The 26,732-nt window shown below is 47.3% G+C and overlaps 1 protein-coding gene across 2 annotated transcripts; it reads left to right on the top strand.

Annotated features, from left to right (window-relative positions):
• Positions 1-191: 191 nt before the first annotated feature.
• On the top strand, positions 192-26,404 carry CA6 (carbonic anhydrase 6). 2 transcript variants are annotated; one of them, XM_077891328.1, is made up of 9 exons: positions 230-338; positions 4,971-5,108; positions 6,955-7,134; positions 14,752-14,900; positions 15,576-15,668; positions 19,400-19,469; positions 22,798-22,955; positions 23,898-24,021; positions 25,975-26,404. In XM_077891328.1, exons 2-9 carry the CDS (start codon positions 5,030-5,032, stop codon positions 26,082-26,084), a joined length of 963 nt encoding a protein of 320 aa, XP_077747454.1. In that variant the 5' UTR covers positions 230-338; positions 4,971-5,029; the 3' UTR covers positions 26,085-26,404. The 2 variants fall into 2 exon arrangements, with proteins under 2 accessions (XP_077747455.1, XP_077747454.1); XM_077891329.1 differs by lacking the exon at positions 4,971-5,108 and having other exon boundaries at positions 192-338.
• Positions 26,405-26,732: the final 328 nt, after the last annotated feature.

The raw sequence follows: 26,732 nt of genomic DNA, 5'->3' as shown, positions 1-26,732 counted from the left end.
TTTTGGATTTCTCACCTCCAGATCTGTAGGAGAATAAGTTTATGTTGTTATCAGCACCAAGTTTATGGCAGTTTGTTACAGCAGCAATAGGAAGCTGATACAATCTACTTACATAACCATCCACTTGGGTGTAAGGGAAGTCAGGACTCAGTATAGTTTTGTAATTGCTTTCTGACTGGTTTCAGGGTGGAGCTGAAAGACACGTACCTGTCCTACAGAAGTAAGTTGGGGTGGAGGACATAAAAGAGATATAAGCAAGACTGTGGCCTGCTCTAAGAAGTAGAAGTTCCAGCCAGCAGGGGCAAATAGGACAACCAATTCCAACAGCAGGTCCTATGGTGAGTTTTCACAGATGAGGGGCTCAGAATGTTGATGGTAGACTGGGCTATAAATGTTGTTAGGAATTTGGTTCTTGTTTTGCTAATACCTAAACTAATAACAGAGAAGAGAATTTCCACAAGAGTTTTGGTGTGGGTGTTTTTTTGATGTGGGTTACTGGAAGAAGGGTAGATATGATGGAGGAACTTGCCTGCTGGTGGACGCTCTAAATGCTGAATTCTAGGTAAATGGGTGAGACTGGAGATACCCCACAAGGCTGAGTATCTTCCCAGGGAGGCTGGTGAGAGAAAGCATCGGCATCCGCACTGATTGCGGGTGGACATGGCAGGATATTCTGCAAGCAGATTATTTAATATGACAATTTAGTTATGTTAATGATTCCCTTATATGGACATAGCTGTAAGTCAGAAAGGAAATAAAAAATTTTAGGGTAGTCAAAAAAGATATTTCAAGGGTGCGTGGATGGCTCAGTTGGAGCGTACAACTCTTGACCTGGGGTTGTGAGTTCAAGTGCCATGTTAGGTGGCTTACTTAAAAAATAAAATAAAATAGAGCTTACTTAAAAAATAAAATAGAGCTTACTTAAAAAATAAAATAAAATAAACATTAAAAAAAGAAGTTTCAGGGTTCACCTATTTTGGTTTTAGTACTACCCGAGGGCCCTGAGTTCAACTCTATCCATTCTTCTAGTGCATGTAATTCTAAGATGTGTAGTCATCTGATTTCTGGCCAAACAGATTTAAAAAAAACAAAAAAGTAATTAAGAGGCCAGGAGATGAGGGCAGGCAAACAGACAACCCCAAGAGGAAACAGTGAGCAGACTGTGTGAGCAATGCTAACTGTCAAAAATAAACATATGTACACTGTTACTTCCAGATGCTCTTGCTGCCACCCTTGCTCCAGCCTCACAATCAGCATACAGTCCACCAGCTAAACGGTTAAACCCCGGCAAAGCAAGGGGCTTCCAGACCTTGCTACAGCACCAATCTCATTTCTGTCCTGATTGGTCATGCCCTGGCCTTATGGATGTTAATAATTAGAATATCACTCAGGAACAACAGTGTATATTGCTTTAATAATTAAGCTAGCTAATTTCCACCCCCTCAATATCTAAGAAATAAAAAAACATGATAGCTAGGGATTGTTTCATGTAGGGAGAACAGTCTTACGTAGTTGTGGGTGCAGCGGGCATTCATAGATGACAGTGCAGGATAGTTGATTTTCATATCAGTGAGCCTCAGTCATTAAGAAAAGCTGAATTACATTTAGCTTAATGTATTTAAGAGAATAGGCGTGAGTGTGATACATTTTACAAGTATTAATCCAAAATAGACTGTGTGTTGGTACTTCTATAGAATTGAGCCTTTAACCATCTAGAAAGTTCACTTGTCCAGAATGACTCATTCTTCAGGATTCCAGATCTAGTGCTCCTGAATGAAACAAAATGATGGCCCTGTCTGTATTACTGCAACCAGAATGTGTATATTCTTGCGTAGCCAGATCCATTCTTCTATGTTAGTCTTATGCAAACCTGAGCATTGGCTCACCGGGCTGACCACCCCTCCCTGCTCACCTGGGCTGACCACCCCTCCCTGCTCACCTGCGTTGATGGTGCTTCCCTGTTTACCTGGGTTGACCGCACATCCTTGCCTCTTCCTTTTCTTTGCCTTGGTGGGTCTCCGTCACGGAGCTGTGGTGACACTGAGGAAGAACAAAGCTCCCTTCTCATTTTTGACATGATGTTATGATTAAAATGGCATACTTGTCAGCTCATCTCAGACAGTCACTCAAGCCATAGGCCTAGAAAAACAGGAGTTTAGAATATGACACAGCCTTGATGAGCCGGAGATGTGGTTGGATGATAGCGGAAATGAGTTCAGAGTCGAATGTAACACACTAACAAAGTAAAATGAAACAAAAACCGAACCAAAACAAGCAACGTGCTTCACAAATACAAGAAGGAGGAAACTCATGTTCAAAGTTAATGGAAAATTTTATGGTTGAAGAAGATGGTGAGTTAGAAAGTAGGCAACGAAAGGGACCCTGCCTGACTCTGTCCTTCATGTGACTGGAGCCTGCCACCTAGGAGAGGGAAGGACCCTCTTTCTCTAGTAAGGCGCCCTCATGAGCAGGTGGGTCCTGGCAGGTCCAATCACTTGGTTAACTCAGTTTCTCACTCTAACCGCCTGTTGACCACATTACCCAGCTGCACAGATTCCCAGCCCGGTACTCACCTGAGCCAAGGATTCCGAGAAACCAGAGCAAGGCAGATTGATGGATGATGTGCTGCGGAATGGCTCCATGGTGAGGGTGCTAAAATTGCAGACTCACAGAAGCGACCATGTGCTTACTGTGAGGACTCCGTGGGACAATGAAAGTGCCATGGCCCTCTGGGCTTCCCCAAGCCTCAGCGCAGGACAGGGAACCCGTGGGAAATGGGGCCATGGGTAGTAGCAGACACTCTCCAATTCCCCGAGCAGCGGCCAGGGACGGACACCTGCTCCTGGAGCCCTCCTTTCTCTGAGCGTGGGTCCTGTCTCCTCACACTGCCCCGGCCCCCTCCTCCCTCCCTCTCCCTGCAGGCCCCCTCTACCCCTCACTCATCACCCCCTTCTCCTGCTCCCCTGCTCAGCTCTGTGCCCCCAGTTGCCATCAGGCCATGACACCAGGCTCCCTCTGCACGCCCTCCTTCCCTGAATACCACTTCAGATCCCCAAGAAAAAAAGGCTCAGACGCCTCGGTTTGTGTTTCCCTGCCTGCTGGATGTTGGGGGTCCCCAGCCCGTTCTGTTTGAAGGTCCCTGGCCGTCCTTGCTGTCCTCAGCAGAGGAGGGGTCTCAGGGGATCTAGGGGGGGGCCCTCTCGCAGGGCCAGGGCCCAGCAGGCAGGGCAGGACGCACTTGGCAGAGACCAGAGAGTGGGCTTCTGATTTCTGAAAATGTGGAGGAACGTTCCAGGAGGAGGAGAACGAGTCCTTCGTTTTTACCTCTGGCTCCCTCCGGAACAGGCTGAACATGGCTTTTCTTTACAAAGGGAGGGATCTGAATGGGCAATACTGCCATTTGCACAAGTTCTGAGTACTGCACACATGTGTATGGTGGGATGCCCAGGAGAGAGGTACTGTTGTGAAAGCCTACTCACGGTGGGGACACTGAGGCAGAGAATAGAGTGTGTGAGTAACTTGCTCTGGATCACACACAGCTCGTCAGTGTAGGGCAGGGACCTGAACCCCGGCAGTCTGGCTTCAGAACCCTGCTTCACCAGGACTCCAGTATCTTGGAGTATCCAGGACTCCGGACTGATGCTGGGAGAAGGGCACGACGAGCTCGATAGCAGGGGTTAATGCTGCTTTCCAGAACAGTCCTCTGTGTCTGGCCAGTGCTGCAAGCGCCCTGCGGGGACACGGCCTGCCCGGTGCCTTTGCCCTCTCTGAAGGGCATGGGAACCGCTGGCCTGTCAGCAGGTATAAACTCAAAAGTTTCTCCCTCGGCTAGCTTCAAGGACTGTTTACCCAAGTAGACAGGGGAGGATTAGGCACTGCCCTGCTGCAACCCGTCTGGGTGTGACCAACCGCACTGCAGCTGTCACAACGAATGCATCCTGTGGGGACACAGGATGCCTGCACTAGCTCCATGGCCCCAAGCCATGCACTGGGATGTGGTTCTCAAGCTGGGCCTCCAGGGCCTTCGGTTGATTCAAGAGTGAGGATGAGGGGATCCCTGGGTGGCGCAGCGGTTTGGCGCCTGCCTTTGGCCCAGGGTGCGATCCTGGAGACCCGGGATCGAATCCCACGTCGGGCTCCCGGTGCATGGAGCCTGCTTCTCCCTCTGCCTATGTCTCTGCCTCTCTCTCTCTCTCTGTGACTATCATAAATAAATAAAAATTTAAAAAAAAAAAAAAAGAGTGAGGATGAAAGCACAAGCGCCGGGGCACCTACCTGGGTGGCTCAGTGGTTGAGCGTCTGCCTTTGGCTCAGGGCATGACCCCCGGGTCCTGGGATCGAGTCCTGCACTGAGCTCCCCATAGGGAGCCTGCTTCTCCCTCTGCCTAGGTCTCGGCCTCTCTCTATCCATGTCTCTCATGAATAAATAAGTATTAAAAAGAAAAAAGGGTACAAGGGCCTGTAGGTGGGACCCTCTGGTCCATGTGCAAACACGGTGCCAGGCCGTTTCCCGAGGCAGCCCAGGTGTGCAGTGGCAGCCTGCACGGGTTGCTCACACGGGCAGGAAATACCACGCAGGATCCGGCGAGGGTTTCCGGGCCCCGGGACGGCCCTCACTCATGCCCCGAGCCCCACTGCCAGGAGCGAGGGCATAGGGAGTGTCATTGTCCCGGGAAATCCTCCCCATCCTGCTCCTCTCTGCCTTGGGCCTTTTCCCTCTCCTGGGGCCACTCGGGCACAAAGGGCGCAGTGTGTGGCCCTTGCAGTGAGTTTTCATAAGCTGGCACGTGGATCAGCCCAAACCGTGGGCTTACCAGACACGGCGATGACGCCAGCGGGGATCGGGCAAGTGCGCGCCACCTGGCCCTGTCACCCCAGTCACAAGGACCATTGTGGGAAGGTGTTATTGTTTTAGTGGGTGCAGCTGAGGGTGGGTCTGTCAGCGAGACTTGGTAAATTGTTATTTACAGTTTCTGAGCTTTTAAAAGAAGAGCAGCCCAGCATCAGCCTGATTGCAGACCCGCGCACCATGAGGGCTCTGGCGCTGCTGCTGGCTCTGCCCCTCCTGGGGGCCCGGGCCCAGCACGGTTCCCTGTGGACCTACTCAGGTAAGCCCGGCCCAGGGCCCAGGGCTGCGAGCTTCCTCGTCGCCCTCACCCCTGCTGGCGCTGCTCTCCGCGGCTGCAAAGCACCGAACCCTGATCAGGACAAGAGGAGTTCCCAGACCCCCCGCTTCGCCTGCAGGGTTTTTGTTTTGTTTTGCTTTAGAACCTCTCCTGGCCACAGTGCTGGTTGCAGAGCCCACCCGCCTCTTCTGACCGCCAAGCCCTCTGCTTTCTCGGGCTCTGCACGCGGAGAAGGAGGTGGTCAGAGGGTGCCCTGCGACCTCACAGAGGCTGGGTGGGCTTGTGAGAGCTCTCTTCTTGGAGTGGGAGTTTTACCCAGAGCACCCCGACCTGCCAAGAACCCAGCATCTTTGCACGGCTTCCCCTGCACCCTCCCTGTAGCCACGGTCCTGGGGAGACCCAAATCTGTACATCTGGACACGGGGCACCCCTCCCACAGGGCAGTGAAGAGAGCTCCTGCCCCTGGCCCTCTTTTGCTGCGCTGCACCAAGGGATGGGGCTCTGCGGGACACTCAGGGCTGCTGGAGGACCCACTGTCCCCATGGCGCCCCCCCCCTCCAGCTTCGGACACAAGACAAAGCGGGCATTCAGGGTGGATGTCTGTCCTGTGAAGTCAAGGGCAACAGAATTAGGGACATGCTGGGAGGCTCAGAAAGGCCAGCTGCAGAGGGCAGGACGACCAACTCTGACCAACCTCTCCATTCTGGAGCAGAGGGGCCCACACATGGCCAGTGCATGGAGGCCCAGGGCTTCTGCCTCCTGTGGCTCGTTGGTACCAGGGGTGCTTCGGTAGGGTGAGCAAGAGTGGGAATTCCAACAGGCAGGTCTTGCCCTGCCCAGGCTCGGCCCAGCCCCTGAGACCGTGGGCCCTCTGAAGAGTCATCAAGGGCCTGGGAACACTCGGGGCGGCTACTTCAAATGCCTTTCAGGAATACTCAAGAAACCCGCAACACCGCCAGGGACACAGGCCAAAGCCTTTTTGATCCACATGGGGCGTGTGCTTGCGGCCTCTGGCCTTGATCCTGGCATCCCACCTCCAGGAAAGAATTGTTTAAATATTGGTGTGTAGCATCAAAGAAGAGCAGAGAAGTAAGAAATGGACTCCTCTGTTAATTGCCAAACCGAGCAGCTGCGAGGGGCCCCAATACAAATACCTCCCTTAAAATAAGCCCTGGGGTGGCCACACAGCTGCCCCCTAACAGAGGGGTGAGCTTGGATCCCCAACTGTGAATGGGTGGGTGTGAGCAGGACCCACAGCCCATTACAATGGCTAGCTTTCCTCCTTCCCTCCCTAGAAGTGTTACCCACCTTAAAGAAATACATTTCCTCACTTTGATTTTTTTTTTTTCAACTAATCACTTTGGTCATCTTTCCCTTTTGTCCTGAATCCATAGGCGTAGGCACCTAGGTGGTCTTGACCATCCTTGGACCCAACGAAAGGGACTGGAGCAAGGAGATACGGGGACAGTCCTGTATTGGTGGAGGGGACTGCATTGTTGTTGGGGGAGGGTGAGGTAAATGGTCCCATTAGGAGGAAATGGGTACAGGACCCCTGAGGATAACACAACAATACCAAACTGTGGGCACCTTCCTGTGCATTTATCAGCATATTTCCATTCCAGGGGAAAACTAAAGCTATGTATTAAAGATCTTGTTTCCAAACACTGACTTTCCTCTCAGGGGCCAGTGACAGCAACAGGGGAGATGGGAATCCAGGTCAACCTAGCATCCCTGAGATGCTAGGTTCCACAGAACTGACTTCGACACCCCCCCCTTCTGCCATGAGCTGAGCTCTGAACTCTGACCCCTTGGCTCTCTCCTGTCGCAGAGGGGGCACTGGACCAAGTGCACTGGCCAAGGGAGTACCCCACCTGCGGGGGGACGAGACAGTCACCCATCGACCTGCAGAGGAGGAAGGTTCAGTACAACCCCTCCCTGAAGGCTCTGAAGCTGACCGGCTACAGGATCCAGGTGGGCGAGTTCCCCATGATCAACAACGGCCACACAGGTAAGGGCAGGCTGCTGTCCAGGGGTGCTCAGCAACAGGGACGGGTGCCAGATGCCAGGGTAGCACACCGGACATGTAGAGTGCAGACTGGGAGCTAGAGGCCCAGGTTGGAGGTCACACCCCCTGTCCCAAGCTGCAGGCAGGGCCTCTGTCCTTGGCCTCAATTCCCGGCTGGCTCCATCCTTCCGAGTTAACCTCTCCCCAGGCTCAGTCTGACCCAGTCACTGGGAAATCCAGCTGCAGAGACAGTGCTGCCAAAACCACTGACCTGCCTGCGTGTTCTGTGGATCAATGCCCTGGGCTGATTTTCCCTATTTTCTGTACTGAGTCTGATTGGCTCCAAACGCCTAATAAGCAGGCCCCATATTTCTCGAAGGTGATTTTTTTTTTTTTAAGATTTTATTTATTTATTCATGAGAGACACAGAGAAAGAGGCAGAGACATAGGCAGAGGGAGAAGCAGAATCCCTGCGGGGAGCCGGATGTGGGACTCCATCCCGGGACCCTGGGATCACAACCTGAGCTGAAGGCAGACGCTCAACCACTGAGCCATACAAGTACCCCTTTCTCAAAGGTTTTAAAAAGAAGCTCTTGAGATCTTGAATTGAGTTCTCTTTGGGAGGTTGGACAGGAAAAGGCTGGCCTGGGTCTTGGGGACTCCTGCTTCGGGAAGCCTGGACTGGAACAACTGTAAAATCAGTGCTTTCTGGTTACTGAGCATACTTTTGATTTTCCAAGTGGGCCTATTCCTTCTGAGCCCCATGATATCCCCTGCTCCTGGCAGAAAGCATTGTTTGCGGGGGTGGCCAGGGGCCCTGGAGGCCAAAGAACTTAAGGTCATTAGGTCTCTAGTGACTGAGCCAGACCCAGGCCCCGGATGTCTGATTCTTCGACCGTGTTCTCCTGGGACCCCTCCCCATCCCACTTCCACCTGGGCTGGACCAACTCACCTCCTACCCCCATGGGTGCATGGGGGTCACAGAATTAGTTCTCCTATTTGTACAAGTGAGAAGATAAAACCAGTTGCCCTTGGTGGGGCTGGTGGGCACAGGAGGGAAGAGATCTGTAAAAGGCCTCAGGCACATGTGGTCTGGATCGCTGAACTCCACAAATAATTCATGAAAGCCTCATTTTATCATTAATGGCAAGCTCCAATTTCCAAAGTTACTCTCTGAAGCTTCCAGCAGGTTGGCAGGTTGGAGCTCCCCCTGTTCTGCTTGCCTTTGGTGAAGAGAGGCCAAAGGTGGCAGTTGAAGGCAGGGGAGAAGTGTGGTTGACCCCCCAGGACAGTCAGCCTGAAGCGGCAAAGGATTGAAAACCCCCACTGGTAACAGGGGTTGTTTCTGTTGCGTGCCTGCTGCGTAGGGCTTCATGCTGAGGTCCCTGGTGGTGTTAGGAAGATCCCAACTTCCCGGGGGAAGGGGGGCGGGGGGCTTGCAGCAGCTCCTTCTTCCCAGTTTGGAGAGGACCCTGGACCTTCCTCCTATGGGCTGGCTATACTGGGCTCTCTGGATGCTGGAAGACTGTAGGATCCCCAATCTACCCCACATCATATCCAATGTATTGGAAAGCACTCACAGCCCTCATTACTTATGTTTTTTGATGTAAAGTGTTTTGAAAGATTTTTAGAACTCTTTACAATTGGCTTTTCATTGTTAGCAAGCTCTGAGCTTCAAGCGTTCTACTGAGGGAAAAAAAAAAACCCATCCTAACCAACAAGTTTTCAAATTAATAACATTTGATGAGTAAGCTCAACAATGAAATTGATGTGATGTAATTAAACACTTATTAATCTTGATTTTGCAGGGTTCTTTTCAGATCTTGGAACCTAAGATATATATATTTACATATATATACATATTTTATATACATATACATATTTTAATAGACTTATATACATATTTTTAATAGACTTCATTTTTTAGGGTGGCTTTAGGTTCATAGCAAAAATAAATAGAAAGTGCAGAGATTTCTCATACACCTTCTGCTCCCACTTACATTGTCCCCCCATTATCAATATCACTCAACAGAATGGTATATATTTTTAAAATATTTTATTTATTTATTTAAAGAGTGAGCAGGGGGAGGGGCAGAGAGTGAGGGAAAAAGATTTTCTTTCTTTTTTCTTAAGATTTTATTTATTCATGAAACACACAGAGAGTGACAGAGACACAGGCAGAAGGAGAAGCAGGCTCCATGCAAGGAGCCCAGTGTGGGACTTGATCCCGGGACTCTGGGATCATGCCCTGGGTCAAAGGCAGGCGCTAAACCACTCAGCCACCCAGGGATTCCCCCTGGAGAAAGAATTTCAAGCAGACTCTGTGCTAAGCACAGAGCCCAACACAGAGCTCTATCAAACAACCCTGACATCATGACCTGAGCCAAAAATAAGAGCTGGTTGCTTAACTGACTGAGCTACCCAGGCGCCCTCAGAATAGTACATTTTTTTTTTTTTACGGAGGATGAACCTACCTTGACGCAACATAATCACTAAAAGTCCACAATTTGCCTTAGGCGTCACTCTTGGTGTTAGACATTCTATGGGTTTGAGCAAATGTAGAATGACATATTATCAGTACAGCATCATTCAGAGTATTTTCACGGTCCTAATTTTCCTCTGTGCTCTGGCATTTCATCTCTCCCCCTGATGCTGCCCTGGCAGCCACCGATCCTTTTGCTGTCTCCATGGTTTTGACTTTTCCAGAATGTCACAAGGTTGGAATCAAAGAGTATGCAGCCTTTTCAGATTGGCTTCATTCATTTGGTAACACATTTAAGTTTCCTCCCTGTCTTTTCGTGGCTTGATAGCTCATTTCTTTTTAGCATTGAATAATATTCCATTGTTTGGATAGACCACAGTTTATCCACTCACCTACTGAACGACATCTTGGCTGTCATTCAGTTCACAATTGAGCAAGTATAAATAAAGCTGTCATAAATATCTGTGTGCAGATTTTTGTGTGGACCTGTTTTCAGCTCCACTGGGTAAAGACCAAGGAGCATGATTACTGAGTTGTATGGTAAGAATATGTTCAGTTTTGTCTTCCAAAGGGGCCATACCATGTTGTGTTCCCACCAGCAGTGAGTCTGTTCCTGCTGTTCCCCAGTTTGATGTTGTCAGTGTCCTGGATTTTGGCCGTTCTGACAGGTTTGCTGTAGTATCTCATTGTTGTTAATTTGTATTTCTCTGGCGACATACAATGTGATCTCTCTTTTCAGATGCTTATTTGCCATCTGTATATCTTTGGTGAGGTGTCTGCTAAGGCCTCTGGTCTATTTTTTATTTTATTTTATTTTTTTAAAGATTATTTATTTATTTATTCAGAGAGAGAGAGAGAGGCAGAGACACAGGCAGAGGGAGAATCAGGCTCCATGCAGGGAGCCTGACATGGGATTCGTTCCTGGGTCTCCAGGATCACACCCTGGGCCGCAGGCGGCGCTAAACTGCTGCGCCACCGGGGCTGCCCTCTGGTCAATTTTTTAATCAGTTGACTGTTTTCTTATTGTTGGGTGTTAAGGTTTCTTTCTATATTTTGGGTTGGAGTCCTTGATCAGATGTGTCTTTTGCAAATATTTTCTCCTAGTCTGAGGCTTATCTTCTAAGTCTCCTAATAGTGTCTTTCACAGAATAGAACTTTTCATTGTAATGGAATCTAGCTCATCAGTTATTTATCTCATGAATCCCGTCTTTGGTGTTGTGTCTAAAAAAAAAGGCATCACCCCACCCATGGTCATCTAGGTTTTCTCTTATGTTATATTCTAGGAATTTTATAGCTTTGTATCTTACATTGAGGTCTGAGGCCCACTTTGAGTTAATTTTCAGGATGAGTATAAGTTCTGTGTCTAGATTCGTTTCTCTGCATGTGGACGTCCAGTTGTTCTAGCGCCATTTGTTGAAAGACTCCATTGTATTATTGTCTTTGCTCCTCTGCCAGAAATCAGTTGAGTATATTCATGTAGGTCTATTTCTGGCCACTCTATTCTGTTCCATCGATCTATTTGTCTATTCTTTTGCTGAAACTACATTGTATTGATCATTGTCACTCAATAATAAGTCTTCAAGCCAAGTAGTGCGAATCCTCCAGCCTTGTTCTTTGTCATTATTTCATTGCCTACTCTGGGTCTTTTGCTTCTCATGTAAGCTTTAGAATCAGTTTGTTGATATCCACAAAATAACTTGCCAGAATTTTGATTGCATTGAATCTACAGATCAAGTTGAGAAGATCTGACACCTTTACAGTATCAACTCTTTCTACCCAGGAGCACAGAATATCTCTACATTTATTTATTCATTGATTTCTTTCATCAGAATTTTGAACTTTCTTCATGTTGATCTTGTACACACTTTGTTACATTTGTACATAAGCATTTAATTTGGGGGAGTGCTGATATAAATGGTATTGTGCTTTTAATTTCAAATTCTACTTTATATTTACACTTTTATGTGGCCCATTTTTTATTCTTAGAGTCAACTGGCATAAAATTATATTTCAGTAAAAAGAAATCGAAAACACATTTGGATATTGAGTCAAACTTAAATTGTTACAGAAGTTTTTATTTATTTTTATTTTATTTTTTATTTTATTTTTTATTTTTTTTAAAGATTTTATTTATTTATTCATGAGAGAGAGAGAGAGAGTCAGAGACACAGGCAGAGGGAGAAGCAGACTCCATGCAGGGAGCCTGATGTGGGACTTGATCCCAGGTCCCCAGGACCACGCCCTGGTCCAAAGGCAGGCACCAAACCGCTGAGCCACCCAGAGATCCCCGTTACAGAAGTTTTTAAAGCTTATTCTCAATTTCCCTATTTAGTTGTGGACTTGTAACAGTTGGTGGACCAGTACTCATTGATAATATATATTTATTTTTATTTTTTTATCCACCTAAAATATATGTTCATAGACTCCCAAAGAGTTTAGAGACCTGAGACATTGAGCCTCCGTGTCCAGTGGGAGAAACAGCACTGTTCTCTTAATAGGTACTATCAGCCACTCTGTTTGTTAGGCTCCTTGAAAGGACAGACGATCTCTCATTCATCCTTCTATCTCAGTGCCTGGCACAGAGCCTGACACAGATCAGATGCACTTGAGGGGAAAAGACTTACATAGGAGAGGATAAATTCCACAAGTAGGTGCCCATGAATGATGTAGGGTTCTCAGCAGGTTTTGATCTCTGGCGGCTACAGGAGCAAGGCTAGTTTTGTCTTTAAAACAAATAGGGGTGCCTGGTGGTTCAGCAGCTGAGCCTTTGGCTCAGGCCACGATCCGGGATCCTGGAATCAAATCCTGCATCACGCTCCCAGTGGGAGCCTTCTGCCTATGTCTCTGCCTCATGAATAAATAAATAAAATAAAATTCTGAAATAGTTTTAGACTAGAAAAATTGCAAAAATAGTACAGAATTCCCATCTACCCTTCTCTTACTTCCCCTAGTATTAACATCCTAACCTTACTACCTTGATACAACACGATCAACTACTTCATGGACCCCTGTGAATTCCATCATGTTCCCATAGATGTCCTCTCTCTGGTCTGAGACCTAATCCAGGACCCCACAATCCATGTGGCTCTCCTTCTCCTTAGTCTCCTCCAACTGGAGTCAGTTCCTCAGTGTTTCCTTGACCTTCACAACCTTACTGTCATGTCTTGAGCACAGAATATGCTCAGATCCCATGGATTTCCTGGCCTGATAAGAACATGGTTAAATTAGTTTCAAACAAAGAGGAGCAACTTCTGCTGAAAGTTAAATCAATTTTCAGAATCTGGGATGTTAAGCAAGTTCATTTTGGGGGACAAGTATTTGGCCTCACATTTTCAAAGGCACAACAACATGCCCTGAAGCGCTGCCACTTTTCAAACCAGGCTGTGCCATCCTGTTGATAAAACTTGAGCAAAACACTTGGTCTGCAGGAAATTGTGTTTTGGGGAAACATACTGTCAGGAGTTTTGTCATTGCTCGTGTGGAACTAGCTGTCCAACCAGGAGTCTCTGGCCTGGTGCTCCACTTTCCACTCTCTTGGCACAGATGACTCGGCACATCTTCTTTTAAAGGCTTTTCCTTTGTTTGTTTGTTTGTTTGTTTTTCATGTGAGCATTGATTTGGAGGCTGGATGCATTTTAAGCACTAAATACAAAGCTCCTGCTCTGCTAAAGAGCATGTTAAAATCTTTGGGGCCAGATTCCTGCTTTACAGCATGAACTTAATCACAGCTCCCTGCTGCTTTTGACACAATGGAAGGGAAGAAAGGGACATTATTGATAGATATCGAATACCTAATACTCTTTAAGAAAATCTACTTGTTGGGCGCCTGGGTGGCTCAGTGGTTGAGCGTCTGCCTTCAGCTCAGGTCGTGATCCTGGGGTCCTGGGATTGAGTCCCACATCAGGCTCCCTGTAGGGAGCCTGCTTCTCCCTCTGCCTGTGTCTCTCCCTCTCTCTGTGTCTCTCATGAATAAATAAATAATATCTTAAAAAAAAAAAAAAAAAGAAAACCCACTTGTTTATAACCATCTTTGATGACTTTAAGTAGAATGACCTGGCTAGCAGAATAAATGCTACCTGTTCCTGTCTGAGTCCTAAATTATGTATCTCCTCCTAGATATTTTCCTTAGTCACTCTCTACTGTCACTGTCCTGTGTCTCTCTTTTGTCTGGCTCATTGCAAAATGCAGAGGTGTCTCCAAGGCCTGAGCCAGTGAAGTGAACAACAGCAGCTAGGTGACCAGAGTGACCTCCCTGGGGAAGTCTGTAGGGCATGGGGCAGGAGGAAGTGGGGAGAGAGAGTGGCCTGTTGTCCCATTGGCAAGAACCCAACACTTGAATGCATTCATTGATAACCAGATCATGTTAAACCCCAGGCCAGGAGTTCATGTGTTTCCTGAATGCTATAGAATTTGGTCTCTTGTCTTTTGAAGACAAGTGGAGGCCTGTAATGGTGGCATCCTGCCCCTGCCACTCCCCATTCTTGGCCTAATCTGCCCTCCCCGCTCCCGTGACCTGTGTGCCTATGAGCAAGTCTTTCCTTTCCACCTCCCCAGGCTGACTTCCTTGTCCGTAAAATAGAAGTGCTGAAGCCCTACAGGGATGCTCCCTTCTGTGGAGTGGGTAGGTTATCAGTTGGGCTATTTCTAAAAGGCTATCCAGGATGACTGTGTTAAACACTTTATCTTGGTCTCATAAGCAGTACCCTTGAGTAAAAGTCATCAAACTAGTCCCAAGAGGGCCTCCTTCCTGTTCCCTACACTGTGGGCAAATTATGAAATTGGCCAGAAGTGGAGAGTAGAATTCTGTTGTCCGCACCCACTGGCCAAATCTGTTAGGGCATCCTCCTTCCCTAGGGCTGGCAAGCTGGCCCTGCCACTCATGGTCTTGCCATTCTGGGTAGGAAGGTGTGTGTCATGCAAGGGGTGCCTGCCCAGCCCAGGTCACCTGATCTCCCATCCTGCCCTGTGTGCCAGTCACCTCCTCCCCGTGGGCACCCCTGCTTATGGAGTTCTAAGCCAGTGTAGTCCTGGCTGGCCCCATTAGTGGGCAGGCAGCCAGGGGAGCTGTCTGGTCAGTGGACCTAAGCCGTCCATATGCGTCTGCAGTGCTTGCAGTCCTTGCTCATCTTCTCCTCCAGTGCAGATCAGCCTGCCCCCGACCATGCGCATGACGGCCTCTGATGGCACCGAGTACATAGCTCAACAGATGCACTTCCACTGGGGTGGCGCGTCCTCAGAGATCAGCGGCTCGGAGCATACCATCGATGGGATCAGATTTGTGGCTGAGGTACTTTGAGGACCCCGGCCAGGTCCTCTTTTCTTCAAATCCTACAGTCACTTTCCTTATCAAAACAGCCAAAAAAGACTGTCATGGTGACAGTCAAGTCACCCCAAGGTTGATTTTTTTTCATTCATTCACAACTATGTATTGGTCCCTGCTATGTGCCGGGGGTTCAAGCAGGGTCTCCCCTCTCACAGAATGCACAGCAACCAGGAGTTTACAGCCCATAGAATGGGGAAAGCCCTCTCTGGTTTAAGTTGAATTTCTATATGTTAGATTTGCAGGGTTCTCTCCTGCAGAGGTTTATCCTTAGGGTGGCCACAGTTTACAGCGTCCTCCAGGGCAACGTGACTCATGCCACACCTGTGAGACCTCAGGAGAACCCAGTGTCCTCATATGATGAGCCCTGCAGACATTGCCAGCTTGTCTACCTGGAGGGAGGTGGGGTCAGGGAAAAGCACTTAAATTACCATCCCAGAATCCCACTCATGCTCTTTCCATTCTTGGGAGAACTTTCTGGTCTTGATAGATCTCATACCCAGATGGAAGGCAGTCAGAGTTGTTTAGGAGGGATAGGCTGAGGCCTTGGGTGGAGCATCTTTCTCTTCACTCTTCCCTGAAAATCCAAAGCTTTTGAAGTCCAAATGTACTGCTATTGTTTTATCTTTCTTGCTCCCACAGATTCACATCGTTCACTACAATTCTAAATACAAGAGCTACGATATAGCCCAACATGAACCGGATGGTTTGGCTGTGCTGGCAGCCCTTGTTAAGGTAGGCTGAAACTATACACGTGAAGTCACAGACTGGTGTCCGAGGTATTAAATGTAGACAAAGGGTCTTCCTTCCTCTCCCCCCTCATCTGTTTCTGAGCTCACCATTCTTGAAAACACTGACTTGGTGAAACCCTTGCTCATAGTCACTGTGTTCCTTCTGTGATACCAATCTTGGGGACCTTGGATAAGTTGGACAACCGACTTAAAAGAGCTAGGATCACAGCACGATTGACCAAACATAAACCAGTCTGAGGGGTGGGGGAAGTCAGCAACCTGCCAGATGAAGGCAACACCTCTGCTTTTCTCAGAGAGTCTGGAGGGTAGAAGTTGCGGCAAGGTGGCAAGACGTGGTCAGCGAATTCAATTTCCTTCAAACAAGTGTTAAGTTGGATAAAATTGCCAAAAACAACCATATCCCTGCTCTGGAAATGGAACAAAGGCAGACAAATGGAGGCTTTTTTTTTTTTAAAGATTTATTTATTTATTCATGATAGACACATAGAGAGAGAGGTGGAGACACAGGCAGAGGGAGAAGCAGGCTCCATGCAGGGAGCCCGACGTGGGACTTGATCCCGGGACTCTAGGATCACGCCCTGGGCCGAAGGCAGGTGCTAAACCGCTGAGCCACCCAGGGATCCCCACAAATGGAGGCTTTTATTTGTGAAAGGTGGCTAGAATTTTGAGTAAGAACAATGGGGCTGTTCCTATCCCCACCCTCTAGTTTGGTCAGCAAGGTAGTTTTACTAGGGCAGGCTGGGCAGGAAAACCAGTAGCTTCACTGCCTGGGGGTGTGGGGTGCACTTGATCTGGAGTGTGAGTTGAAAACCAGTACCCCAGGCACTATCAGTACAAGTGGCAAGCTTGACACAAAAGGCTGAAAACAGAGGGAAAATTTATAGCTCTGATAATCTGAGGCTGCAATCCTAGCTGAGGAGAGTGGTAAGTGGCAGACCAATCAGAAATTTAATGAGAGATCCTGCAAATGAGAGACCTGCAGAAGGGCTGTGTAAGCTTCCCAAAATGACCTGATGGAAAGGAAAAGCTGTGGCTGACTTGGTAACTGGCAGGACTCTGAATGTGCTTCTCAACTCATACAGACCCATCAGCGGAGGGTGCAAATCTTATGGACTCCTGGGATTTGAGCACAACCTCTCCTGAAATCATTGACTGATCACAAAGCTATGCTGCCCTACATGGTTCCTAGAATCCCCTCGGTATCCAAGCTAAAAATAAGATTTAAGAACAGAGCAGAGACATCAGCTTGTGTACATGGCTGGGGGAACACATCTTGCAGGTGAAAGAGAGGAAAATTACTAAACAGATACACAAACAAACAAAACTCTCAGGACAATTTTCCAAAAAGTCAGAACTCATACTTACTAATGTATATTATCTAAGATGTCCAGTTTTCAAAAAAAGTTGGGCATGCAAAGAAATAGAAAAATATGATCCATCTTTAGGAGAAAAAAATACAGTCAACAGATAATGACTCTGTGATTTAGCAGACAGAGCTTTCAAACAACTATCATAAACATGATAGTTTATATGATAGTTTATGATACATGATTATTAGTGTTCAAGGAATTGAAAAGAAACTGTTGTTCAAAGAATTAAAGGAAAATATAATGACAATGACTCAAAAAAAAAAGGAAATCTCAATAGAGAAACAGAAATTATAAAAATACACCAAATGGAAAGTCTAAAGTTGAAAAGTTTAACAAATAAAATGAAAACTTCAAACATGGTCTCAAAGTAGATACCAGGCAGCAGAAAAATGAGTCAGTATATTTGGAGACAGATCAAAGCAACTATTCAATCTGAGTAACAAAGAAATAAAGGATTGAAGAAAAATGAACAAAGCCTTAGAGACACATGGGAATAAGATCACACAGCCCAACATAAGCGTAATGGGAGTCTTGGAGAGGAGAAAGAGAAAGTGATAGAAAAAATACTGAAGAATCAATGGCCCCAGATTTCCCAAATTTGATGCAAAAAATAATTTACTAACCCATGAAACTGAACAAAGCACATGTCTGATCAGAGTCAAAGCCAAACTGATGACATCAACAAGAGAAAAAGGATTTTTTATACATAGGGACCAACTTCTCATTAGATACAAGTCATCAGACTGTGGAATGACTGTCCATCAGGGATCCTTTATCCGACTAAACACCCTTCAACAATGAGGTGAAACAAAGGCATTCCCAGATAAAGAAAAACTGAGATAACTGCTAACAGATCTGTCTTACAAGAAATACTACAGCAAATCCTTCTGGCTGAAAGGAAATGACATTAGACAGTGACTCAAATGCACAGAAAGAAATGAAGAATGCTGGAAATCGTAAATATAGAAGACTATATACATATATTTTTGTTTTGTCTTCAAAAAAACCATAAGGTTCTTTAAAGCAATCATTAAACCACTTATTGTTGGGTTTACAATACACGTGGATATGATATCAATGACAAAAGTAGGAAAAAAGGCAGGAAAGAAGTACAGCCTAGCTTGGAGCAAAGTTGCTCTATTTTATTGGAATTAAGTTAGTATTAAGTTAGTATTAATATGACGTGGGTTGTGACAAGTTGTATATTGTGCAGTAGCCCCTCCCTTCTCCTTGGTTTCACTTTCTGAAGTTTTGGTCACCTGAGGTCAAGTGCAGTCCAGAAACAGATGTTCCTCCTAGCGATGTATTCCAGTAGCCTAACACTAGGTCCCAGCACCCATGTCCTTCCCCTCCTTCATCTCGTCATGTAGGCATTTTATCATCACACATCATCACAGGAAGGGTGAATGCAGTACAAGATGTTTTGAGAGAGAAAGACCACATTCACATAACTTTTATTGCAGTATCCTGTTATAATTGTTCTATTTTATTATTAGTTATTGTTGTTAGCCTCTTACCGCATCTAATTCATACACTAACTCTTATCACAGGTGTGTATAGGAAACAATGTGGTGTTTTTATGGTTTGGTGCTACCCATGGTTTCAGGCATCCATTGGGGGTATTGGAATGTATTCCCTTTGGATAAGGGGAACTCCTGTAATCGCCGGAGCAACCATTATAACTAAAAATGGTTAAATGGGACACGAAATGTATTTGTTTGACCCAAAAGGTGGAACAAGAACAAGAAACCACGAGGCACCTAGAAAACAAATAGTGAGTGGTGGTCATAAATCCAAGAAATTGGAATTCATACACAGGGAAAGAAGAATTGGATCAACACCACCACTGTTGGAAAAGAACCATTGAAAATTCACCTTTTTCACCTAAAGCAATTTTTCTGACTTCTAAAAAGTCAATGCTCATATGAAAAAAAAAATAGGGACCTGGCAGTGGACAGAGTTGGAGCAGTTTTGCCTTGGACAGACGGCTGTCCTCAGCTCAGTCACGAGTCCTAAGGATAAAGAAGGGAGCTCAGGAGACCAAGCCCCCTCATCACCGTGAGTCCACCCTGTCCACAGTCCCTGGGGCTATCATAACGGTGACTTTTGGCCATGTCCTGAGGACCTCACCTGTCACCTCTGAGAAAGCTTTCCCTGGAAGCTGCCAAAAGGCTTCAGTCTTGTCTCCCTGGAACAGACTAGGGGGGCCAGGTAGTTGGTGACCAAGAACAGCCAGGCGATTTCTCCCCGCACAGCAGGGACACCAAACAGCTGGATTAGCGGAGACAGTACCAGATGGAGGTGCCTTCTCCATTCGGTTAACTGCTCTGTGTTTCTCCTACAGGTCGAGGATTATGGTGAGAACACTTACTACAGCAACTTCATTTCTCACTTGAACAACATCAGGTATCCAGGTGAGGAAAGCGCACAGCAGCTGCAGGAGTGTGGGGTGGGAACAGGGGGCCGAGAGGGTGATGTCGGCAGAGAAGGTGGCACACGGGCCCTGCCAGGGGAGTTCCCCACTCCCTGGGCAAGGACTTTTGTTCTAGCAATTCCTGCTGTTGGCTCAGGCTGTGACCCTCTGGGAAACCTGTTCACAAGCACCATCTGTGATGCCCACAATTGGAAGCTCTGGAAGGCCGGGGTACTACTGCCTGGGGATACCTTTACTTCAGTGGCTCCAGCAAGTAGTGAGGACCGTGGGCACCAGAGGGAGATGTCCTCTTCAGCTTTAGGCCAAGAAAAGCCTCACACCTGAAGCTCCTCCTCGCTGGGCCTGGACAGGGCTGCTCTCCCTTTTCTGTGCCTCCAGGAAGCCGAATTCTTGTCTGAGTGGCTGCCTACCTCTACCACCTGGGACCTGAGCAACAACCACATCCGCTTTGGCTACCTCTCCAGACTCCAGTTCCCTGACTTCAGTTCCCACCCCTCTGGGGAGTGCCTTGACCTCTGACCCATGGGCCTCCTGCTCTCACCCCTGGTCATGCCCCCAGGCTTCCATCTCTCTTTGCCCAGCTGAGACTCCCCCTTGGGCCTTCTGCTGACACGCTCTGCATCCCCCTCCCCCCATCCCTCCACGAGCTCACCTGACAAAGCTCCAGACAATTCTCACCTACTCAGAGCCTGAAGCCAAATGGCTGGACGTAGCTGGACAGACACACAGATGTCTGACTGCTGTTATTTTTATTCACGGCTCCAAATATGAACACATATTAGCACTGCCTGGAAATCCTAAAATACCCTCCAGGCATTTGCTTTTCCCCTTTCCAGAATTTTTATTTCACATTCTCTCCTCTCCCTGGAAGCCCCTCTGCCCTGACCCCAGCTTCCCCCCTGGAGCAGATTGGATGCCTTGCTCCCGCTTCACCGAGAAGGCTGTCAGATGCTCGCTCATCTTCCTAACCCATGTACACCTGACTAGCTCCACGTCCCCTCCTGTGTCACAGTGGGTGAGAATCCCTGCTCCTGACCAAGACGACCCCTCCACACCAGCGCCCACCACCCCTCTCTCCTAGCGCCCTTCCTCCTGCCCGCCTCTCTTCTGTCCACATCACCGATTTCTTACTGTTCATCCATCATTCCATTCAGCACACAAATCTGTGCTCTAGTACCTCCTGGTTCAAAACACAAACCAACACACGTATCTTTTGACCCAGCCACTTCTCCGCAGTCACCCCATCTTCTACCCCATTTGAAGCTCCCTTGAAAATGTTGCATGACGGTCCTTGTTCTCTTTCCTCATCCACCCTCGGCTGGCCCTGGGACACCACCATACCTTTCAGATCCCCTGTGTTAGATCGCCTGGCCACTTCTCTTTTCTCTTAATTGACCTGGAAACAAGCATGCACCACACCTGGCTCTCGTTCTGGTCACACTCTGGCTCACCCCCAGCTCTGCTGTCTCTGTTCTTGCTATAGTGATGGGGGGCACCAGCTCTGTCTTCCCTGGGGACGTCATTCAGTCTCATGGCCTGAATTGCCCTCTCTGGGCCATGGATTCCAAAAATCTGTATCTGGTCCTCCATGCAGGGACAGTATCAGGCAAGACAGATGAGGCAAAGCAGACGCAAGAACCAGCTGGCTATTTTCCGGATGGTTAACAAGGCCAGGAGGAGAAACCACAGGCCTGGGGTATAAATGAGGCGTTTCCCCGACTGCGCTGACTTTAGATATTGTTTCTACAAACCGACCCAGATACATTTCCTTTTCCAATCCGATAAATTCCATTTCTGATCCCTACTGCCTACAGCACTGGCCTCCCTCTCAGCTCTGGATTCCTTTATCCAACTGCTTACTTGATATCACCCTATGGATCTAAAACTTAATATGAACCGAGGCCTAAACATAACTGAGCTCCCTACAACCATCCCCCAAGGCTTGTCCTTAAACCGACTTTCTCATCTCAGCAAAGGGCATCATAATGTATTCCATTGTTTAAGCCCAAAATCCCAGAATCACTCTTTTTTAAAAAATTGTTTTTAAGTAGGATCCACCCCCAACATGGGGCTTGAACTCATGACACTGAGATCTATAGTCTCAAGCTCTACTAGTTGAGCCAGCCAGGCGCCCCTCCCAGGATCATCCTTGATTTGCCTCTTTCCATTATCCCTCACATCCAAACCATCAGCAGGTCTTATTGTTTTTACCTCCCTGCTTTCCATCCTCTTGTGTGTAAGCTGAGAAGTAGAATTGCTGGATCATATGATAATTCTGTTTAATTTTTAAAGTAGCGTCATATGGTTTCCCATAGTGGCTGCACTGTGGTTCGGAAATTCTTGATTCACTTAAATATATAACAGTGATGAAACCAAACCTATGCACTAGAGCCCTTTAGAAGGTTGTATCTTGAAGTCTTTCCAATAACACTAACATTTAGAATTCTTTTGCCTGTTCATGGGAGTATGTACTACTAGATTCTGATGCCTTGGTTTAGTGAGCCTATTTATGTCTACATAAAACCTGTAACCTCTTTGCCATTAGAAAAATGCAAAGTTCTTAGGGAAAGTGAAACAAAATTCAACTCAACTCTGTATTTTTTGATAGTGTCATGCTGAGTTCAGGGGCTCAGTGTCATGACATGAAAGGAAGAGAGATTCTCTTGATGCACTGCCAGAAGTCTGTGGACATCCTGCAGAAGCCCCTCTCCCCACACCCCACACCTGGCTGAGCTTGGTTCCCGGGGTCACGGCAGGATGAGCTCAGGACCGGGTGCCTGGACCCCTGCTTGGTTCTGATTCTGCCTTTCTAATCTCTATCCATTCATTTCTAAGTGAGCCCAAACCAAGGAATTTTGTTCATTCTTTGGGAGATCTTACCAAGAAGCCCCGGCAGTCATAATTAATTTCTTTCATTTATCATAAAGCATATCCTCTGCCCAGCAGCTGTGATGACAGTTTTGCTCATGAGTATGTTCCTATGTGCGAGGTCAAAGGCCAGACTTTATAAGCACACCCCCCTTCATTCTCACGGCAATCCTATTGAACATTACCTTTCACAGATGAGGGAGCAGCCTTTGAAGAGTGAGCACTCAGCCAAGAGGAGGTATCTGAGTGGGTCTCTCCCCATAGTCTTTGCTCTTAACCCCTTCTAGGAAGCAACAAACTGGGGAAATGTTTCTAATGATCAGCTTCTATGTTCTGGTGAATCAGGAGATTCAAACATGAAGCAGCTGTCCTAAGCCTGAGCTGTCCTAAGGAGCAGCAGTGGTCCCTAACATTCCTTTGTCTTTTGTTACCTCTGTTAGGACAAAGCACAGTTCTGAGTGGCCTTGACATTGAAGACATGCTGCCTGAGAACACCCACCACTACTATACCTACCGTGGGTCGCTCACTACTCCTCCCTGTACTGAGAACGTCCATTGGTTTGTGCTGGTACATCATGTCCGGCTCTCCAGCATACAGGTAATACAGCATCACCTCACCAAAGTCTCCCCTTTTGATTGCCTGGGTGACAAGAGTGTGCCCCTCCATCTCACCTAATGCCAACACCTGGGGTCCCAGGGTGCCTTCCATGCACAGGCTCCTGGGTCTCACCTCTATCACCATGGGCGATCTTACTAGTACTATGGCAAAGATGAGTAAATTGAGGCATCAGGGAATCCAAAGAACCACAGCCGATGTAGCAAAAAGACTGGGACCTGACCCCAGTCAGAGGAGAGGGACTGCATGATGAAGGCAAATATTTACTGAGCACTGCTTCCACCAGGTACTGTTCTAGGCCCTTGATGGACAGAAGCCCTGTCCTCATGGAGCTTACATTCTAACTTCATAAATGGCTCTATGCAAGGACAGTGTCCTTGCTCTTTACCATGCAAGCACGCCTGCAGCCCGTTGAGGAAAAGAGTTGGGTCAGCCACCTTTTGTTCCCCAGCATAGCAGGGTGCATAATAAACAGTTTGTTGGGTTAATTAAAGGACAAATGTTATTGAGGTTGCAGAGTCAAGGCTGGCATTTCCTTCTGGGTGATGATTTTCTTCAGGAACAAACATATCTTTTTCTTAAACTTTTCATTTCCCCAATGGAGGAAAAGGTGGAAAGATCCCTATTCAAGGATAAACACACACACAAATCTGTTTGCTTCTTTCTCTCCTTTCTACTTGTGATCAAATACTCATAGAAAACAATTAGAAGAGATGGTTGAAAGGATGGATGGATGGATGGATGGATGGATGGATGGATGGATAGATGGATGCTCTGCCTGCCACATAGCAGAACTAATATCTTCTCATACCTGCTTTATCGGGGTTATAAAAATAAACCCAAGCTCTAGTTCAATGGCTAATTACACTCCTTTAAACCATCCAGTACTCCTCCCCTCCATAATTTACTTCATGTGGCCTGTAGACTTGGAAGCTTGAGAATTCCATATTGGATCACCAGAATAAGACCCTCCACAGTGACTACCGCAGGATCCAGCCCCTGAATGGCAGAGTGGTGGAAACCAACTTTGTGAATCTCCCTAGTCAGGGTAAGATCACCTCTTGTTTATCCTTTGCAATTTTTTGAGTCCTGTTTTCTTCCTTATCTGGGTGGACCCATATCTTCTGGCAGTAGTAGGGGAGGGAGAGTCATCTAAAGGACAAGAGCCCAGATGGGCCATTCTGTATAGGGAGTGTGTGGACAGAGGAGATGGCTCATCTTCCCAGTCCAGGCAGTGATGCCAGTGAGTAGAACAGAGACCATAGGGATGGACAGTTACATGATTCATTATCTACTTGGTCTTGGCCAGACACAATAGGAGAAGAGAGAGATGCTCAGCAACATCCTGATGCTCCCATAAAAGTTTAGGCTCAAGGTAACCTCATTAAATACAACTCAGATTATTTCCCTCACACTTTTATGTTGGTCTGTTCAAGCCCATCCCCAACTCCCACACGTTCCCCCAAGGTAGGGTTAACTAGAATATTGTTTACTGCATTTTCTTGGGGATCATGCCCCAGACACCAGGGTGCTGGAAGTATGCATGACCCGTCCAGCCTCCCTGGGGCCCTCTAATGCCCTGGGTCAGGCTTCTTGTCTCACTTCATTGTTGTGGTTGCAAGAATGTAAATGTTGGGGCAGCCCGGTGGGGGAGGGGTGTTCAGCAGTTTAGCGCCGCCTTCGGCAGAGGGAGAAGCAGGTTCCTTGCAAAGATCTTGATGTGGGACTTGATCCCTGGACCTGGGATCATGCCCTGAAGGCAGAGGTTCAACTGCTGAGCCACCCAGGTATCCCTCACCCCAACTTTATATGCATCTTTCAAAACTTTTAAATCTCCGGGCATGCTTCCCCCTCCCCACCAACAAAGGCCCATTTGCGATTTTCTTCCCATCTTTCCTTCCTGGTGCGTTGATTGTTTTCCCTCGCATTTGTTTGCTTCTCCAACAATATTAACAGAAAAAAAAGGACACCAGTTACAATGATCATTTCCCCATATTATACTACATATGATATTAACTACAAATTCCTTTTCCAAAGGGTGACATCCTCCTAAGCAGGTCCAAATGCTAGCTGGCTAAGCCAAAGGGTGCAGAGACCCACTGATCTGCCTCCTTATATTCTAATTTTGCCATGGCCCCATCTTCCCTAATAAGTTCAGTAGGCACATGAAATTGCATAGTTTCTCATATGCTGCATCCCAAATGCTCTTTCCACAAGGCAGGAGTGTCGCTCCAATTCACCCTCAGGAGACAGCTCAGATGTTTTAGATACCCGCCTCTCTGACCAAGGTGCCCCACACTGCAGTTTGCCTATATGTCCATTTCGCCCACCCTTCTGAGACTCGCTGTTTAGGATTATTAGGATTATTACTTCAGCTCCCAGTAGATAGTGAGAAGGCTTTTCCCCCCAACCCAGCCAGGGGACCTGAACAACAGCCTCTTTGCTGTTAAGAGAATAGAACTGGGCATCTTCTTACCCCACCTGCCCTCAGACCCAGACTTCTACATGGCAGCACAGGTTCCCAGTCAGCCTGGTTTGTATCACCCACCCGATGCCTCAGAGTTCCATCGAATTCCACCCCCAATGGCTTAATACTATCAACCAACCCATCAATAAGGAATGACCTAACAAAGAAGATCAGTTACAAAAGCAAGAAAATGGCCAAATATAGATGTCTTGCAATTCATTTATTAGAAAACACCTATGTCTTCTTAAGGTAAGGGCTACTGAGCATCACATGAGAAACCAAGACCACGAGTAAAACCACCTTTGACATATCAGCCCTTGGACTCTGGCAGCTTACACGCCGAAACTCAGACACAGTGAAGGTGCTTGAAGCCGATGGGATGGGAACATGCAGGCATCCTAAGGAACCTGAAGTCCTTCCCTCCAGTACAAGTGTGGGGAATAGTGTCTGGCTGCCCCACATTCTGTTTTCACGAGGACCACCAAAGTCTTGACCTTCCTGTATTAACTCTTCTTTTTATCGCATATAATCTAGGTTCTGAGTTCCAGTTTTACGTAAATAAGCTCAACAATAAGCTTGAATACTTGAGAAGACTTCTCGAAAAGACGAAAGTGGAAAAAAAACCGCACATACACCAAGCTTGAAGGAAGAGATGTGTAGGAGGAAGAGGTGGCCCTGCCCCAGCTCTGAGAAATCCTACGTCGGGATCTCAGCCTTCCCCTAGGCTCCTGTTTAGTTTCTGATTAAGACCATCATCGTGAGCAGAAGTGAGATGGTTTAAGGGTATGAGAAGGGGTTTGTGAGACGACAATAATGGGAATTGATTGGAATAGAAATTTAAAGGAAATGGAGCCCTGCCTACCTTCCTATCGAATCATGCATGTTCATCTATGTAAATTAAAAGCAGCCCAGACTGTGGGATTTGGGTGTAATAAAATATCTTTGGGAATTTTTCATTGGAAAATTTCTCTTTTCTATTCCTTTGTACCACTTTGAATTTGTCTTCTTTGCCCTGCCCTCAGAGACACAGGTGATGGGACAGAGATCAAGGTGGGAGGGGCTCCAGTTCAGAAAAAAGGAAAGAGAGTCTGTGTTGGGAGCTTGTCAGTGGGGAGGTCTGGAGCCCCGGCCACGCTGTGTGAGCGAAAGGGAAATGGAAGAGCAGGAACATAGGGTGCCAGAAGAGATGGGAAGGAGAGAGGATCTGGAGAAAGGACTGCCCTGCAGATCTTGTCCTAAATCAGGTGGTGGCTGGGACTCGTCGCTGGAGCCCCATTCAAGTGTCAGTTCTG

This window comes from Canis aureus, chromosome 3 (assembly GCF_053574225.1).
Source record: "Canis aureus isolate CA01 chromosome 3, VMU_Caureus_v.1.0, whole genome shotgun sequence".
NCBI classification, from domain to species: domain Eukaryota; kingdom Metazoa; phylum Chordata; class Mammalia; order Carnivora; family Canidae; genus Canis; species Canis aureus.
Note: the sequence above shows the minus strand (reverse complement) of the source record. Positions and strands in the feature narration are given on the sequence as shown.

What these genes read in the sequence shown, in the direction of transcription:
- CA6 (XM_077891328.1), top strand. Translation starts at nt 5,030, where the DNA reads ATGAGGGCTCTGGCGCTGCTGCTGGCTCTGCCCCTCCTGGGGGCCCGG. An exon ending in TTCCCTGTGGACCTACTCAG is followed by an intron (nt 5,109 to 6,954) that starts GTAAGCCCGGCC and finishes CTCCTGTCGCAG; the next exon opens with AGGGGGCACTGGACCAAGTG. An exon ending in GGATCAGATTTGTGGCTGAG is followed by an intron (nt 14,901 to 15,575) that starts GTACTTTGAGGA and finishes TTGCTCCCACAG; the next exon opens with ATTCACATCGTTCACTACAA.